We start from the raw sequence: 19,173 nt of genomic DNA, 5'->3' as shown, positions 1-19,173 counted from the left end.
GTCCCCCTCCTGAGGTGTGATGCTCAGGTAGGAGAAGATCCTGAAGTCTTCATTGGAGTAGTACTGGGTCTGACTGACGGTCCTCTCTCCCACCGGTTGCTCGATCCTGGTCCAAGTCACATCCACGGGTGTTGGGTGGAAATTAATGACCCGGCAGATGAGTGTGTTGGGGACCCCCAGTTCCACCTTTCTCTGGGAGTATATGTGGGAGCCTCTGTTGGGCGCTCCCGAGTGAGGATAGTGTTCACACCAGTCCAAACGAACTGAACTAAAGGCCTAAATGCACCAGTTTTCTGTATAAGACACCTTAGTCCACTGCGCCACCAGGATGGAGTTAGTATTTTAAGGCATACAAAGCTGTTCATTTAAGTCTATTCAAACAGACCTAATTTCAAAGGAAACAAGCACTCATTAAGATCAGGTGTGGCCAATTAATGGGCACGGCCATAACACCTGAACACACTTAACAAGATGGAGGATAGAGCGTTTTATTGACACTGAGAACAGAATGTATGTTTTTAAATAACATTATTAGAACATTTTCCTGTGCTTTTTTATGGAACTTTTTTAACATTCTCTGAACAATTTGAGAACATGACTTTAAATAGAACCATGAGGAAACGTTATGCTGAAGTACTGAAATTCACACAGAAGAATGTTGTTTCTTAACCTTCTCTGAACTATTTGAGAACATTCCCGATATCAAACCACTTCGTCAAGTTCCTTAAATGTGCTGAGAATGTTCCAAAGCCAAGCAACTGCACCATTCCCAGAAAGTTGTGGTAAGGTTATATGCAAAATACCCATTTTATGCAAAATACCCACACTCTCACCAAGCTCTAAAAAACAGATAATGATTTGCTAGCTGGGGTGTGACTTTACAGAAACAGCACTCACCTATTGCCTCCGACGGGCTCTTTTTATTTTTTTTATTTAACTAGGCAAGTTAAGAACAAATTCTTATTTACAATGACGGCCTAGGAACAGTGGGTTAAGTGCCTTGTTCAGGGGCAGAACGACAGATTCATACCTTGTCAGCTCGGGGATTCGATCTTGCAACCTTTCAGTTACCAGCCCAACGCCTTCACCACTAGGCTACCTGCCGCCCCAAATTTTCTCCCACAATGCAGTGGGGGATATTGTACTGGCAGGTTCCGAGGGACACGTACACTTCCTGAGGCAGTCCTGGGTCAGGGGTCCACTGCTGGGCAAACTCTGACAGTCGCTGCTCTACCCGGTAGGTCATGGGGTCAACGTAAAAGAGCTCATCTCCAGCAAACTCCACGTCATACTCTTTATTGCTAGTGATGTTTTTTTGGCAGAAGATCAAAAATAGCAGCAAATGGTTGCCTGTGTTCAATAACACAAGTTGAGATGGAAAATGACAAATCTTGCTCTCTGGTACGAGAGTAGTAGAATATAATTAATTTGGTTACGCCTTGTTTTAATAACAATGGGAAGAACTGATATAAAGCAGCTGTCTGCATCTATGGCTTTACGGAATAGAATACTGGAACACAGTATGGGTTAGCACTGCTAAAGTGATTCTTGCAAGCAAAATAATGCCCAGTCTGCTTCCTTCCTCTAATCACATTCTTGTCTCTCATATGAAATTAGTGAAAGTGGACTTACTTTGGCAGTATGACAGTAGACAAACACCCAGTATTAAAGCCAGGAACACTCTGCACCCCATCCTAAGTACACTTGTCCAGTGAGGCTTATCAGTAATGTACCAATGTTTTTGTTCCGAATCTAGTGTTGTACTCCAAACAGTCCTGCTGAAGGTGTCAGGTGACTTCCTCAATATCATCAGCCAATCGAATCTTTTATCTGGATGACACTGATGTTTATTACCTTATCTATGGTTACTACATAGAACATGTTAGGCATTCTGAGTATACATGGCACATCTTACACACAACTAGTGTGTATCAAAGAGATGAAACATGCAGAACTTTGCAGATAGAAACGCAATAAATAGAGCTGAGACATGACTCCCTATTCTACGCAAAACATTTCTATCTGAATGATCAGCATCGCCCTGACATAGCCCACGTCTGACTGCTGCCACCTACTGTGGAGTCATGATCTTTACAGTGTGTGCCCTTAGTTATACTGTACGTCCAACCCGCCTCACAACCGCAGACCATGGGTAACCACGCCAGCCCAGGACCTCCACATCCGGCTTCTTCACCTGCGGGATCATCTGAGACCAGCCACCCGGACAGTTATGAAACTGTGGGTTTGAACAACCAAAGTATTTCTGCACAAACTGTCAGAAACCTTCGCAGGAAGCTCATCTGCATGCTCGTTGTCCTCACCAGGGTCTTGACCTGACTGCAGTTTGGCGTCGTCACCGACTTCAGTGGGTAAATGCTCACCTTCGATGGCAACTCATGCTGAAGAAGTGTCTTCTTCACGGATTAATCCCAGTTTCAACTGTACCAGGCAGACAGCATGTATGGCGTTGTGTGGTCGAGCGGTTTGTTGTTGTGAACAGAGTGCCCCATGGTGGCAGCGGGGTTACGGTATGGGCAGGCATAAGCTACGGATAACGAACACAATTGCATTTTATCGCTAGCAATTTGAATGCACAGCACAGGAGGTTGGTGACACCTTAATTGGGGAGAACATGCTTGTGGTAATGACTGGAGCAGAATCAGAGGAATGGTATCAAATACATCAAACACACGGTTTCCAGGTGTTTGATGCCATGCCATTTTCTCAGTTCTGCCCATTGTTGTGAGCTGTTTTCCCCTCAGCAGCCTCCACTGATAGAGATACCGCGACAAGATCCCGAGGTCCTTTGTCCTTCCATTCATCCAACGCCATCACCTCATGTTTCAGCATGATAATGCACAGCCCCATGTCGCAAGGTTCTGCACATAATTCCTGGAAGCTGGAAATGTCCCAGTTCTTCCATGGCCTGCTTACTCACCAGACATGTCACCCATTGAGCATGTTTGGGACGCTCTCGATCGACGTGTACGACAGCGTGTTCCAGTTCCCGCCAGTTCCTGTGCAACTTGGCACAGCCATTGAAGAGGAGTGGGACAACATTCCACAGACCACAATCAACAGCCTGAAAACGCGCAGCATGAGGCAAATGGTGGACACACCAGATATGGATTGGTTTTCTGACCCATACTAACATGCTGACCAGACCGGACACGTCGCGTGCGCGAGCGTTGCAAAATACATTTTGAAATCCATGTTATTCAATTTTTGCACCCATACTGCTCGCGCTCGCCATCAAGCGTCTGGTTTGCCAAGGGCTAAAATAGAAGTCCTTTCTATTTCTGATGCAGATCGCGCTGCAAGTCCTGCCTCTCCCATCTCCTCATTGGTTTATAGAAGCAGGTACCCACGTGCCATCTCCTCATTGGTTATACCCACATGGGTGATTGAAAGACGAACTGTTTTGCCGGTTGTCGTGGTAATACTATGAAAATTTAGATGTCAATCACCATATAATTTCAAAGATGAAAAAGCCTGGAAGGAGGAGATGACTAGAAACGATTCGGTTGACCGTTTTTATGTGTGGATTAATTGTCGGAGTAGAGGACCTTGTGCATTTCAGGTAAAATAACAACTCAATGTTTATATCCCAGGACAAATTAGCTAGCAACAGCAAGCTAGCTAAATAGGACAAATGAGTTAGCAAGTGCAAACTAACTAGCTAAATTGCCATACATGTTTAATGCTTTTCGACCTGTCCCCAAATGAATGTCATTGGTTCAGAGTTTGTTTTGATATTTTAACCTGCGTGTCGTGATCGCGTTTGGTGTAGGTGGACAAAATACATTTATGCACGATAGCGCACGCGCGCAGCCGGTTTGGGTTCTGTGTAACAGATGCATATCTGTATTCCCAGTGAAATCCATAGGTTAGGGCATAATTTATTTCAATTGACTGACTCCCTTTAATGAACTTTAACTCAGTAAAATTTAAATTTAACATTTCTGTTTGTGTATATATATATATACACACAAACAGAAATGTTAAATTGAAACCGGCTGCGCACGTGCGCTATCGTCCATAAATGTATTATATATATACAGTTGAAGTCAGACGTTTACATACACTTAGGTTGGAGTCATTAAAACTCGTTTTTCAACCACTCCACAAATTTCATGTTAACAAACTATAGTTTTGGCAAGTCGGTTAGGATATCTATTTTGTGCATGACACAAGTAATTTTTCCAACAATTGTTTACAGACAGATTATTTCACTTATAATTTACTGTATCACAATTCCAGTGGGTCAGAAGTTTACATACACTAAGTTGACTGTGCCTTTAAACAGCTTGGAAAAGTCCAGAAAATGATGTCATGGCTTTAGAAGCTTCTGAAAGGCTAATTTACATTATTTGAGCCAATTGGAGGTGTACCTGTGGATGTATTTCAAGGCCTACCTTCAAACTCAGCACCTCTTTGCTTGACATCATGGAAAATCAAAAGAAATCAGCCAAGACCTCAGAAAAATAATTGTAGACCTCCACAAGTCTGGTTCATCCTTGGGAGCAATTTCCAAACGCCTGAAGGTACCACGTTCATCTGTACAAACAACAGTACGCAAGTATAAACACCATGGGACCACGCAGCCGTCATACCCCTCAGGAAGGAGACGCGTTCTGTCTCCTAGAGATGAACGTATTTTGGTGCGAAAACTGCAAATCAACCCAGAACAACAGCAAGGACCTTGTGAAGATGCTGGAGGAAACAGGTACAAAAGTATCTATATCCACAGTCAAATGAGACCTATATTGACATAACCTGAAAGGCCGCTCAGCAAGGAAGAAGCCACTGCTCAAAAACCGCAATAAAAAAGCCAGACTATGGTTTGCAACTGCACATGAGGACAAAGATTGTACTTTTTGGAGAAATGTTCTGTGGTTTGATGAAACAAAAATAGAACTGTTTGGCCATAATGACCATCGTTATGTTTGGAGGAAAAAGGCATCGTGCAAGCTGAAGAACACCATCCTATCCCTGAAACACGGGGGTGGCAGCATCATGTTGTGGGGGTGCTTTGCTGCAGGAGGGACTGGTGCACTTCACAAAATAGATGGCATCAGGAGGGAGGAAAATTATGTGGATATATTGAAACAACATCAAGACATCAGTCAGGAAGTTAAAGATTGGTCGCAAATGGGTCTTCCAAATGGACATTGACCCCAAGCATACTTCCAAAGTTGTGGAAAAATGGCTTAAGGACAACAAAGTCAAGGTATTGGAGTGGCCATCACAAAGCCCTGACCTCAATCCCATAGAAAATTTGTGGACAGAACTGAAAAAGTGTGTGCGAGCAAGGAGGCCTACAAACCTGACTCTGTTACAGAGGAATGGGCCAAAATTCACCCAACTTAATGTTGGGTGGAAGGCTACTCGAAATGTTTGACCCAAGTTAAACAATTTAAAGGCAATGCTACCAATTACTAATTGAGTGTATGTAAACTTCTGACCCACTGGGAATGTGATGAAAGATTTTTCCATGATGTCAAGCAAAGAGTTTGAAGGTAGGCCTTGAAATACATCCACAGGTACACCTCCAATTGACTCATTATGTCAATTAGCCTATCATACACCTTAGCCTATCAAAAGCTTCTAAAGCCATGACATCCTTCTCTGGAATTTTCCAAGCTGTTTAAAGGCACAGTCAACTTAGTGTATGTAAACTTCTGACCCACTGGAATTGTGAAAGTGAATTATAAGTGAAATAATCTGTCTGTAAACAATTGTTGAAAAAATTCCTTGTGTCATGCACAAAGTAGATGTCCTAACCGACTTGCCCAACTATAGTTTGTTAACAAGAAATTTGTGGAGTGGTTGAAAAACGAGTTTTAATGACTCCAACCTGAGTGTACGTAAACTTCCGACTTCAACTGTACATAACAGCCCATTTGGAGTTTTCCAAAAGGCATCTAAAGACTCTCAGACCATAAGAAACCAGATTCTCTGGTCTGATGAAACAATATTGAATTCTTTGGCCTGAATGCCAAGCGTCACGTCTGGAGGAAACATGGCACCATCCCTACGGTAAAGCATGGTGGCAGCATCATGCTGTGGGGATGTTTTTCTGTGACAAGGAATGGCAGACTAGTCAGGATTGAGGCAAAGACTAACAGATCAAAGTACAGAGTTCCTTGATGAAAACCTGCTCCAGAGCTCTCAGGACCTCAGACGGGGGTCGAAGGTTCACCTTCCAACAGGACAACAACCCTAAGCACACAGCCAAGACAACGCAGGAGTAGCTTCGGGACAAGTCTCTGAATGTCCCTGAGTGGCCCAGCCATAGTCTGGACTTGAACCCGATCAAACATCTCTGGAGACCTGAAAATAGCTGTGCAGCGATGTTCCCCATCTAACCTGACAGAGCTTGAGAGGATCTGCGGAGAAGAATTGTAGCGTCATACCCAATAAGACTCGAGGCTGGAGTCGCTGCCAAAGGTGCTTCAACAAAGCACTGAATAAAGGATCTGAACATTTATGTAAATGTGATTTTTTTAAATTATTATAAATTGGCAAACATTTCTAAAAACCGCTGTCATTATTGGTTTTTGTGTGTAGATTGATTAAATTGTTTGTTTTCCTCATCAATTTTAGAATAAGGCTGTAATGTAAGAAAATGTGTTAAAGGTCAAGGGGTCGGAATACTTTCCATAGGCACTGTATAAATAATAGGGGTGTACTGCATATACATTATCACAAACAAATATAAAAGAGGTCTCATTTTTATATATACAGTTTTCAAATGAGTGGCATGCTCCTGAGGCAGCAATCCAGTCAACCAGGAGGCAAAACAATGTTCAGGACATGTTCTGGACTAATAAAGCATGACTAAGAGGAGGATAAATATAGAGTATAAAAGAAAAGACTGGGGGAAAAAGACTCTCTGGTGGAAAGAAACATGATCATTTGACCACTGAAATACAGTACTATATATATATATGTGTACTATATATATATATATATATATATACACACACACAATTTCCTTAGATATCTAACAGCCTAGCTTCTGTACATCTCATCTGGTGTATCTCTTGGTCCAAACTTCAACTTAGGATGTCTGCTCCTGTATACATGATGATGTTGAAATGTTGATGGCTGACATGCAAAACATTGTGGAACTGCATCAACAGTGGACTAATGAAACAAATACCAAATGATTGATTGGAATTTTCCTTTAAGCACAGAGTTAACGGAATTGCTTAGAACTGAAGACCAATCAGCTTCTATGACTGCTGTGATTGTAAGACTGCAGTGTCACCATACAGAAACCTACTCCTTTCCTGAGAAATGACACATGGACTGTTTCTTAAATGGTAAGGTGTCATACATGTAGGACAAATCTCACTGTCAAGGAAAACAGTTTCAGTAGTTAGATCTCTTAAGAGTAACATATGGAATGGAAATAAAACTCTCCTTTTGCCTCTGAACTTTATGTCCAGCTGAATGTAGGTCTGTTAGCAGTAAGAACAGATGTAAAATGAAACACAGACAGCAACAACAAAAATGTACTGACTCGTGACTGCAGCTATAAGACTTGACAGAAAATACATACGTCTGAAAATCTGATCTGAAAATCAACCACTAGACAGTGACGGCCTCGTAGTGAAAGAACAGATAAGTGTAAGCATTACAATACTCACTCCCCATAGCTTCTGGGAGGGCAAGTGGGGTTTCTGCCATACTGCTTATACCCATTCAGTTCTTATCAATCTATGAGTGCACATCAAGAAGTGTCCAACGTGGGGCTGGGCACATCTCACATCCTTTCACTACTCCGCAGTCTCCCTCTTTGGGGGATCGCCATAAAATTCTTCTTTATAAAAGAAACGTAGATAAATTGTACAAGTATTTACACAGGGAGGAGAGGGATAACAATGCATTTGTGTTGGGGGGTCTTGAGCAGAATCAAAGAGTTGGGCCAATGCGGTTTCTGTCTGAACGTTCTGAGAGCCACTTCCTCCTCCATAGCTGTTGCTAAGTGATAGACGCCACTTCCTCCTCCATAGCTGTTGCTAAGTGATAGACGCTTCTCCGCTGTGCTGTTTATTTCTGATAGTTTCAAAACCTATGAAGATGTCCAGCGAAAGCAGATATGCAATTTGTTGACACCACAACACAGTAAAGACCTGGATATACATTATCCTGAATGGTCATTTCATTGAGAACGGTCAGAGGGGCTTTCGTATTGTTACATTACCAACATCGAGAATAAAGGCGCTAACATGGCAGCTGTTCTTAAACCTGGCTGAACTCTATGTTTCTGGTCTTGAGTATCCTTAGTGACCTTCACGTGTCCTCCACCCTGCACACAAATCCCACCATCATCATTCATCTTGGAGTGTTCGTGCTGGGGTGCCTTTCGAGGGAGGGGCACACTTCTCCCTCCCTTGACCGTCCCAGGAGACCTCGTCCTGGGGCTGCTGCATGTCCCTGAGCTCTACGGGGGGTTCCCTCCCTCTCCCACTGTCTCATCAACCCGAGTCTGATTCACTGGTGTCAGAGGAGGAGGATGACGAGGAGGAGGAAGAGTCTGAGCTGGAGCTGCTGCCGCTGAGGCGGGAGGGCTGGGCATGGGGCTCCACGCCGCTGAGCTTCTCCGCTGCGAGAGAGATACAAAGTGGGAATAGGATTAGCATTTATCTCAATGCTAAATGCTACATGTGCAAAAGCAGCTCCGTGTGTCTGTGGTTCTCACCCTTTGGTTTCTGGGGTTTCTTGCCAGAGTTGAGCTGTCCGCTGACATCCTGCAGCCTCCTCTCCAGCTCCCTCTTCTTCTCCAGGGTCAGTTCTTCTCTGGACTTGCCGGGGCCCCCTTTCTTCACTGTTAGACACAGACAGGAGGACAGGTTACATACTCAGCCCACACATACATATAAAAACATTCCATAGTGAAAGACTGGTTCCTTTTGTATGGTATTAGTCAACCAGAGCGCTAGCATGTAGCATTTTTTCACCACAGCACCAGTTCGTAGCATCAGTTCTTTGTAGCATAACATGGCATTAGCAAGTGTCTGCAGTGACAACATGATGCATTCCCTTTCACACCATACTAGCTAACCACAGCTAGCATTAGCTATCACTATCGGTTCCCGCTCACCATATGGCTTACGGGGCTTCTTCCTCAGGCACATCATGACGTAGCGCTCCAGCTCCCGCAGCGTTGACGGCTTGAGCGTCTCAAAGTCGATTTCGATCTCCTCAGGGTTGGTGTCGCGCAGCGAGGGCTCGCGGGACTGGATGATGTGGACGACACGGCCCAGCTTTTCGCCGGGCAGCTTGTTGATGTCCAGGCTCAGCTGGCGCTTCTCGTCGTACGACATGGGAGACGTCGTCTCCTCCTCCTCCTCCTCGGAGTCGTAGTGGGGTAGCATGGAGAAGGTAGGCGAGGCGTAGTAGGGCATGGTAGCAGCCTGGGACTTCTTGGTGTTTCTAAGAGGGGGGGGGGGGGGGGGGGGGGGGCGGTTAGACACCGTGGAGTAGTACTAAAGAAGTTGTATGCAAACTTTTCCAGCAGGGAGACCATTTTTTCATGCCTGAACTTGTGGGGACCCAATTATAATTTGTCACAATTTCTCGTGACCCCACCCAAAATATAATAACCTACATTTCGGTACATTTACATTTTTACATCAACAAATCACCTTCAATTAATTACATTTTCATCTCTTATCAAAATGAACTTGATATATGGTCCCATACAATAATCTGTACTCTGCGACCCCACTGCAGTTTCTAGAGAGACAAACAGGTCAAGTTGGAAATTGGAATGTGATGAAAGAGTGGAAGTATAAAATGGTGTAAGAAACTTTAAAAAAGCAAAGCGAGGAAACAGAAAAGGTGGAAAGAGGAAGCAATGTGAAAGTCTACAAAATGAGAGACGGAAACAAGCAAGGTAGGAGAAATAGAGGACATGGATCACAGATGGAAAAGTTGAGTAAAAGCAAAGAGAAAGGTTGTGTTTGAGGTCAGTGTGTGCTTACTTGTTGCCCTTCTTGCCGGGGCCTCTCTTGCCCTGTGAGGAGGCGGGAGCTGAGCTCCTGGATTTACTCTTCGGCGTCCTCATCGGCATCTCCCAGTCCTCACCCCCTACCTCCGCGCTGGGCCGTCCTCGGCTTCGCTTCTCCGGCTTCTTCTTCTTCTTTTTCTCCTTCTTGTCTTTCTTATCTCTCTTCTTCTTGTTCTTGACAATTGGCCCCTGGGAAAGGGCTGCCAGCTGCTCGTGTACGGCTCGGAGCTGTGACCGGGGGACAGACCAGAGGTGGAGTGTTCAACTGGACAAACACACTTCACTTATATGGCTAGGTCATGAAGGAATACTGTGATATTTTTATTTATTTAACTAGGCAAGTCAGTTGGTAACAAATCCTTATTTACAATGACGGCCTACCTTAGTGTAATAGTGAGAAAATACAGCAAATGGCTTATGTACATGCATGTTTGAACACAGACAGAGTACTTGTATAAACATGTACACCAAATGAGTGAAAATATGTATACAAGCATGGATTTGTCAGAATATTAGAAAAACCTGTGTTGGACAGAAGTCTAAACTCTTGATACAGTCTATGCTTGTGATGTGTAGATGAAAGCAGGCCTGTTAGGTGTGTGGTGCAGTGTGTTAGGTGAACGGGGGGGTTGAGTCTACCTGTGTACACACCTGGTCCTGTAACTCGGCCAGGCGGTGTGCTCGCTCCTCCTCGCTGTCCGAGCTGGGGCTGCTCTCGCTCTCGCTGCTGGGTTCGCTCTCCGACGAGGAGGAGGACGACGACGAAGACGAGGAGTCACCGCCGCCGTGAGCGTGAGTGCCCATGCCGCCGCCCATGCCACGGGACTTGGGAGGAGCCTGCTGGACGGGCTCGTCGGGCATCTTGGCGAAGCGGAACTCAAACACGTCCTGGATGGACAGACGGACAAAACGGAGTGAGTGAGAGCTTGTTTTTAACTCCATTGTGGATCATGTCCCTTTTTGTTTTGTTACACAATAATAACAGTTATTACGAGAGACAAAGTTGTAGGGACAGAACAGAGAAATGGAGACCAAATGATTGACATATTAGTCATTAAGTAGACTTATCCAGAGTGCCTTGCAGTCACAGTGCGTTCAGCCACGGTAGGTAAGACGACCACATACCGCAGTCATTGCAAGTAAAACCCACAGCATGCAGTAGACATAGAGGTCTGGCAACAAAGGTGAACTAAGGGTTCCAGGGTGAGTTGTGGTGACGGAACCGAGCTCACCTGCAGCTTGCGGGCCATGCCCACTACGTCATGGTCGGGGGGGTTGTATTTGTAGCAGTTGGAGAACATGAGTCGGACGTCAGCGGAAAACTGCTGCGAATCCCAGTACTCCCGACTGTCCATCCTCCTCTGAGAGAACGATAGGAGAGAAAAGAGACAGTTTTAAACTCCAACTGATAAAGGAGAGGACTCCAGACAGGGATAAGCCTCCTTCGTTTCATACTGTGCCAGATATCCACGCAAAACAAATCTGAGAAGATATGAGGTAATAATCTATGAACTGTGTATTCCAGCCATATTGAGTCACGGCAGTGCGACATCTCTATCTTGCAAGCTGACCTTGATGTTGCTGAGGTCCATGGGGCACTTGATGATGTCGTGATAGTCGTGCAGGCCCAGGGCCGAGGCGTCCACGGGCTTGTAGAAGGGCCAGGCGTAGGCCGCGTGTTTCTTGGACAGCAGATCCTTCAGTACACTGTTACAGTAACGCAGCTGTTGGCTCAACTTGGCCCGCCGCGGCGCCTTGGGCTGCACAGAGTCCGGCAGATCCTTTTTGGGGGGCTTGATGGGGCGTCCACTGCCCCCGCGCCGAGCCAAGGTCTTCCCGCCTCCGGCCATCATGGGCTGGAGCAGAACGGGGCCTCCTGGGCCCATGGGTCCTCTAACCAGGTTGGGAGGGGGGTCCATGTCCCCCAGGGAGGTGAGGGAGAGGGTGGAGGGGTCGTGGCTCAGGCCTTGCCCGTGGCCTCCTTTCCCCAGGCCCACAATCCGACCCCCTCCTACGGCCAGGGGCATGGTCATCATAGTGGAGGGAGTGGTGGTGTCCGCCTTCCGCTTCACTCCCTTCTTCTGCACAGAGAGAGAGAGAAGTTACAGTATGGTATTCTGTTTGTCAATGGAGGTTCTGTAGCCTATATACAGTGTGAAGGCAGCAACAAGTGTGTAGCATCAATACAATGTACAGTACTATAGCAAGTTCCTATTCAGGTCTTAGTGAAGTGAGGTGTGGTACCTTGGCGGTGGGCAGTGTGGGGGGAAGGCTCAACAGCTGTGTGGGGGGCAGACTCTTGGGCAGCATGGTCTGGGGGGTGGTGTCGGAGTCACCCGTGTCAGAGGAGGAGGGGGAGTATGCTGACTGGGATACCGCAGGGACCTGGTGAGCTTTCGACGCTGAAAGATGGACAGAGAAAAATCAGACAAGAACACACACATACTGGTAATACTACCAAGAATATTATGGCCAAAAATGTACAGTGCACTACACGTTAAACAGGTTGTTCCAACTCATATTTAACCAAACATACACAGTACATTCACCAACTCTTCGTTGAACATTGCCCTTGCGTTCTTTTCCCCACCACATTCTCCAGAGTGACTCACCGTTGGACTTGCGGCCTCCTTTGCCAGGCTTGCCCGATTTGCCCCTGGGGGCAGGAGGGGGCAGCTCAATCTCCTCCTGGGGCATCTGGGCCACCTTCTGCAGGAACACCTTCTCCAGGGACTGGGCCATCAGCACTATGTCATCTGTGGGCTGGGAGAGGAGAAGAGGCCACAGGCACTTTATAATCAACATCCAGTTAACACCGGTACATCTACAGTTGCTGTGAATATGGTAAGACCTTGTGATAAACATATTCGGTTCGTTGTCATTGATGCATTAGCCTGACCTACACATGTAAATATTATGGCCATACCTTGTTGTAGATGTAGCAGTTGGTGAACATGGTGTTGAAGTCCTGCATGCACTCACTGGCACTGCGGTAGTAGTTGTTCTCCAACCGCTTCTTGATGGTTCCCATGTCCATGGGCTGCTTGATGATCTTGTGATAATCCTAGTAGAGCAAGAAAGAACAGAATAAAGAAAAAGAGAGTAATGACTGTTGAATGGTGGTGTGACAAGGATGTCAACTATGGACAAACACTCATAGGTGTAGGCCTACATGGTGGTGGGTTGTAACAAAAGCTTGCAACCCCTATGGCTTTCTAGGACCAGTGTTGGTGACCACTAATCTCTACACTTGTTTATAGACAAACCGTGTAACTCACTGGGAGGTTGAGTCTGAAGGCATCCACTGGCTCATGGAAGGGCCAGGCAAAATGGTGCCTCCACAGAGTCTTGATCATAGCCTTCTGGAGGAACTGCAGCTGGTTGGTAATGCAGCCCTGCCGGCCGGGGTCCCTGACGGGGGGCTGGACCGGGGGAGGAGGCGGCGCGTACGGCAACTGGGGGCTCTCAAAGCCTTCATACAGCAGCGAGGGCTTCCGCATGCGCTTGCCTGGGCCCGAGGCATGGTGCTCCATCCCGCCGCCAGACAGCCCCACCACTCCCAGAGAGCTGCTGACCAGGAGAGAGGAACAGAGGGTGGGAAAGGTTGAAGTAGTGGGATAGACAGGACAGGCCGTGGGAAGACAGAAAGGGATGTATTAGGGGAGATACATTTGGGCAGAAAACTTATTCATATGCTACAATTATCCCTCAGCCCTAGCATTTCAAAAGTAGTAAGCTACAATGTGCTTGATATTTGCGATATTTCATCATTGCCCTACAGTCAGTGTCAACTTATTGTGCATTGAAAGCACAGGAAGCCGAACTTCATGACAACAAACGTTAATGTGCAGGCTATACAATTCAAGCAGGAAAGCATTAGGAAGGAACCCTTCGCCAACACAGTCCCTTCGCCATCTGCTCCCTCACCAATGCAATGAGGATTCTATCAATAGGCTGCCACTTTTGGCACAGCCCTGGCAACCCAGATCACTGGATGGGAAAATCCCTGGGGCAGCATTGAAGCACTACTGTACTAAACATCAGTACTGTACAACACTTAAAGCAGTTAAACTTCCATTCAGTGGTAGAATAGTGATAACATGCAGGTTCTCCCTCTATTCGCTTCCATCTTATGCACTGTGTGGTACAGATTTTGATGATTTTTATCCCAGTCACCCCAGGGCTCACAGCACGCACATGCCATCCCACTGACACAAAAGTAGGCAATGCTCATGAACTGATTTTTCATCTCAGGACTTGCACACCAACACAACATGGCTTTGTTAAGTTAACCCCTTTGAAGAAAAGGGAAAGAGCTGCAGGGTGTCTGTCAACACATTAGTCATATTATTCCTTGATAACCCGGAAAAAGACGGATAGATAGTATGTTGACCCGTTTACTGCCCTCTCTATGCGTGTTTGTTATACTTAGCCTAACCTCCCAAGTATTTTCGTTGAATTAACTTTGATTTGTGGGTGTTAACCAGTAATAGGCAATAATCAAAGGCATTAGCTAGTTAGATTGTGATATGCTTTCATTCTTAACTGTGGCAATCATTTCAGCCGGCAGAGAGGCGAGGCTTCTGCGCTTATAGTCATTGCGTGGGGTCAGTGTCGTCGCCCCGCCTTTTATGAGTGTTTGTAAACACACCGACGCCAAAACAGACCCTCAGGATCGTCAGTCAAAATCTTCAAACTCCTGTGACTTAAACCCTTGCACAACTATCCAATCAGCTCCTCTTGTTACTAGCTTGTTTATGTGACAAGCGCTAACTTAACTAGCTAGCTTGGAACCATCGCATCGTTTGTAAACAACTGAATCCAGTTAGCTACCAAGCTATTTAGCCAGGAAACAAATAAACTGCACATCTGCGGCCCTAGCTCTGTTTATTTCTCTGTCATAAGATTTATAGCAGGAAAATGGCGGTGGCGCAGTGCCGCTCAATGAAGCGTTTCATCACCACAGCCAATTTTAAACAATCCCCCAGCACTAAGTTATTGAGTAGGCTGACCCACAGTATGTCAATATCCACCCTCACTGCATAACTAACTAAGGGGGTGTTCGGAACAAAACAAAAACATCTCTATATTTACATCTTACTAGCCAAATGAATATTTTAATTGTTTGGTGTCCAAGTTGAGTAGACTAGTTAGCTAGCTGATGCACCGACAGTGAATACTAGCTAACTAGGTTTAGCCATTCAGTCCCGATTCGTGTTAATTGTCACGGCTGCAAAATCAGTTCCGACCCGAGCCTGAAGGTACAATGTTCCTAAAGGTACCTGTCAAGGGGCGGGTTAACGGCCGATTCCATCAGGATGGATCCGGATTCTTTTTATGTTCCAAATTTGTCCACTGTTATGTTTCCACTAAATAAAAGCCGAACTGTTCTACAATGAAATGGCGCCGAAAAGCTTCCGCCTGCCGCTTTATAAACATATCACGTGGCGTTTCCGTGCATTTCCTGTCGGGTTTCTCCCGATTGGCTACTCCGCATAGGTGATAGATTATGTTTGGCTATCCACGCTGTCTGTAATTTAACATGCCACACCCTGCAAGAAAAACATCCTGTTCCTGTAGTTTGGCGGCTAATCTAGCTAGTTAGATAAAAACAACACAGATGATTTGTTTATATAACCGTTACCATCTTTACGTTTACGAAACCGAATGCTTATTACGAGCTACACCGAATTCTAAATACAAAAAATTATTACCGGTGGTAGGTCTTCCTCATGTCATGACTGCGTACTATTTCCCAATGTTTAGCCCCAAGTATCTAACGGTAGCTAGCTAAAATAGCCAGAAAATCACCAGCCTTTTAGGCACCTACTTTTTCTTGTGGGTTATATCAGCTGTATCCAATGGTTTATATATACACACATCATTGGCTGTATCAGCCTCAGTTGTAGGTTTTATTCGGTCACTAGGTTGGAGCATAACTCAGGTTTTTTATTTGAAGTGGAAATTATGCTATCTGTCACATCAGTGGGAGTGTGGAGCAGTTCAGCCATAACATGATGATCCAGAAATGTAAAGAAGTTGTCAACATCTTGTCATGTCGCATGGCTAATTTTTCAGACAGCTTGATTTTTTTCAATTCGTTTCACATCATTCAAAGGGGATAGGATAAGTAGCCTAACTTTTTATTATAGAGCTGCTGCTTCTTGCCTCCAATTCCTTGCAAACGAGTCTTGCAGTTAGCTTTGCTTCAGTGGGATTTATTTCAGATTTTCTGTTTTCAGATGGAGTGGGGACTGAGGCTGCTAGACTTTTAAGATGCACCCCAAAATCAGCCACATGACAAATATTACTGTGGACATCCCTCCCAACATAATTTCAACGGTCTATGGGGCATCCAATACATTGCAACTCTAAAGTTTGGCAGGGGCCCTGGCCCAATGCATCTCTGTGCAAGAGGAGTCACTGCAGTACCTGGTTTGAATCCAGGCTGCATTCAATCACCGGCTGTGATTGGGAGTCCAATAGGGTGGTGCACAATTGGCAGTCTTGTAAATAAGAATTTGTTCTTAACTGACTTGCCTGGTTAAATAAAAAATCATGGCATTTTAGCAGTTGACTGCAGCAAGATGATGATAAACGAAGTCCACGTGAGATGATGACAGCACTGTATGGGAATCATTATTACAGATGATTATCTAGAGGGACAATCCCTCAGAGTCTCCACATGAGACCTTGATGGAGAAAGTGAGAAAAATCACCAAAAAGTTGCAGATGGACCATAAGAAGATTGCAAGTTCATCTGCCTCATCTAAATATGTATGCAATGCTTGATAGTGGGTACGATGTTAACAGATAGGTATTTTTTTCTGGGTGCTCTGAAGGGGAAGCTGTCCTCAAGGGGAAGCTTCTAACTGTGGCTAATGCCTGTAATATGACTCAGGGTTATTACTCAACCAACTAGAGTGCATACCAATAGTGTTGGATCTGTGACATCCACTTGTATTGATCATATCTTCAATAATGCTGCATGGCTATGCTCCAAAACAATATCAGTTCCCATTGGCTGTAGTGACCATAACATTGTGGCAATAACAAGGAAAGCCAAAGGTTGGGCCTAAAGTAATTTATAAGATGTCACACAAAGTGTTTTCTCAGGACTATTTTGTTGAATATGTAAAAAAAATTTATGTTGGTCTGATGTGTATGAAGAAGTGAATCCAGATGCAGCACTGGAAGTTATTCATGCCAATTGTTGACAACCATGCACCTGTTAAGGAATTAACTGTGAGAACTGTTGGAGCCCTCTGGATGGATGATGAATTGAACATTTGTATAGTTCAAAGAAATGGTGTAAAAGAGGGGGCAAACAAGTCAGGCTGGTCAGCTGATTCGTTGACATACTGTAAATTGGGAAATGTACAAAAAGAAGAAACTACCAAACCAAGATAAATTACATAAAACACAGTGGAAAAAGACTTTGGAGTACCTTAAATTACATGGGCAGAATACCCAATTAATCTTCCTCATTCATTGAAGTTGATGGGTAATTTATAACAAAACCTTTTGATATTGGCAATCATTTCAATGACTGTTTCACTAGTAAAGTGGAAAAACTCAGAAGTGAAATTAAAACATTGGTCAGTGAACCATCATATTTTTGTATAAAATGTATAATAATGAAAGAGAAGAATGGCTGTTTTGAATTTGGGAGAGTTAGTGTGGGAGAGTTGGAAAAACTATTGTTATCATCAATAATGATAAGCCAACAGGTATAGAAAACCTTGATGAGAAAATATTGAGAATGGTAGCAGACTGTATTGCCCCCCCTATTTGCTATATCTTTAACCAAAGCCTAAAATAGGGTGTCCACAGGCGTAGAAGGAAGCTAAAGTAATTCCACAACCTAAAAATAGTAAAACAGCCTTTTTTGACTCTAATAGCTGCCCAATCAGTTTCGCTGCCTGCTCTTAGTAAACTGATGGAGCGAATTGTGTTTGACCAAATACAATGCTATTTTTCAGAGAACAAGTTAACTACTGACATTCAGCATGCATAGAGAAGGGCACTCAACTTGTACTGCACTGACTCAGATGAAAGATGATTGCTTAAAATAAATGGATAATATGATAGTTGAAGCTGTATTATTTTCAGTGCAGCCTTTGAGTTTCTTCAATAACTATTTATGATCAATAACATCACTTGCTTTGGCTTTACATCACCTGAAATCACATGTTTGGAGAGTTATTTATCCAATAGAACCCAGAGAGTGTTCTTCAATGGAAGCTTCTCTAGCATCACAGTACAGTGTCCCTTAGGGCAGTTGCATTGAGCCATTACTCTTCCCTATTTTAAAAATTATTTGCAACTGGTCTTACACATGTTAGATGTTCTGTGTTTTTTACTCAAAAATCAACTGTACTAGTTGTTCAGACTCTGGTCTTGTCCCATCTTGATTAGTGTCTGGTAATATGGTCAAGTGCAGCAAAGAAAGACCTATTAAAGGCACAGCTGACTCAAAACAGAGCAATACGCCAAATCCAGATTGTCTGCATAATCAAATAACATTCAGCTCAGACACCCATACATACCCACAACACATGCCACCAGGGGTCTCTTCACAGTCCCCAAATCCAAAACGAATTCACGACTATACACAGTATTGCACAGAGCCAGGACTGCATGGAACTCCCTTCCATTCTCCAATTACTCAAGCTAACAGCAAAATTACCTTTAAAAAAAAGAATAAACATGTCGTGGATCGGCGTTGACAAACACATGCACACACAAATTATTTGTTTTACTTGTATTGTTTGAATTATTATAATTTTCTTGTTTATATATCGTTGTGTTTAAAATGTGTGCGACTGTCTATCAGTGTACCAGTGTTTTGTTACTTCTCATGTTTTGTGTTTTTTTGGACCCCATGGAATAGTTTCTGCCTCAGCAAACGCTAATGGGGAAACAAATAAACAAATACTGTTGCTATGGTGTTACGACAGTTTAGCTGTGATGGACCCGCTACCAAAGATATTTATAACAGTGTGCGCAAATGAAATAGTGCACAGAACAAGGTGGGCAAAGCCAAGCACGAGCTAGCGAGATCCTATTGGCACGTTGTATCATGTATTTGCATATTTTCGTTAGGGTACGCCTCTGTGAAGTGTGCATGTGCCGAGACAGACTCAATTCGA

General features: G+C 44.5%; 1 protein-coding gene across 4 annotated transcripts; it reads right to left on the bottom strand.

Annotated features, from left to right (window-relative positions):
* Positions 1–7,171: 7,171 nt before the first annotated feature.
* LOC139573757 (bromodomain-containing protein 3-like) lies at positions 7,172–15,446 on the bottom strand. 4 transcript variants are annotated; one of them, XM_071397568.1, is made up of 12 exons: positions 15,304–15,446; positions 13,300–13,591; positions 12,948–13,085; positions 12,634–12,784; positions 12,266–12,423; positions 11,593–12,102; positions 11,254–11,382; positions 10,661–10,909; positions 9,996–10,249; positions 9,113–9,444; positions 8,711–8,836; positions 7,172–8,614 (listed from the first exon to the last, which is right to left on the bottom strand). In XM_071397568.1, the coding sequence occupies exons 1-12, from the start codon at positions 15,333–15,335 to the stop codon at positions 8,487–8,489; spliced, it is 2,499 nt and encodes an 832-aa protein (XP_071253669.1). In that variant the 5' UTR covers positions 15,336–15,446; the 3' UTR covers positions 7,172–8,486. The 4 variants fall into 4 exon arrangements, with proteins under 4 accessions (XP_071253669.1, XP_071253671.1, XP_071253670.1 ...); XM_071397570.1 differs by having other exon boundaries at positions 10,673–10,909; XM_071397569.1 differs by having other exon boundaries at positions 13,300–13,588.
* Positions 15,447–19,173: the final 3,727 nt, after the last annotated feature.

Source organism: Salvelinus alpinus, chromosome 4 (assembly GCF_045679555.1).
Source record: "Salvelinus alpinus chromosome 4, SLU_Salpinus.1, whole genome shotgun sequence".
In the NCBI taxonomy this organism is placed as follows: domain Eukaryota; kingdom Metazoa; phylum Chordata; class Actinopteri; order Salmoniformes; family Salmonidae; genus Salvelinus; species Salvelinus alpinus.
Note: the sequence above shows the minus strand (reverse complement) of the source record. Positions and strands in the feature narration are given on the sequence as shown.

Bases quoted from the DNA above. Each gene is read 5' to 3' on its own strand.
- LOC139573757 (XM_071397568.1), bottom strand. From the start codon at position 15,335: ATGGAATCGGCCGTTAACCCGCCCCTTGACAG. The intron at 10,250-10,660 runs GTAGACTCAACC...CCCCGGTCACAG, and splicing joins AGGACCAGGTGTGTACACAG to CTCCGAGCCGTACACGAGCA. The intron at 8,615-8,710 runs GTGAGAACCACA...TCTCTCTCGCAG, and splicing joins GAAACCCCAGAAACCAAAGG to CGGAGAAGCTCAGCGGCGTG.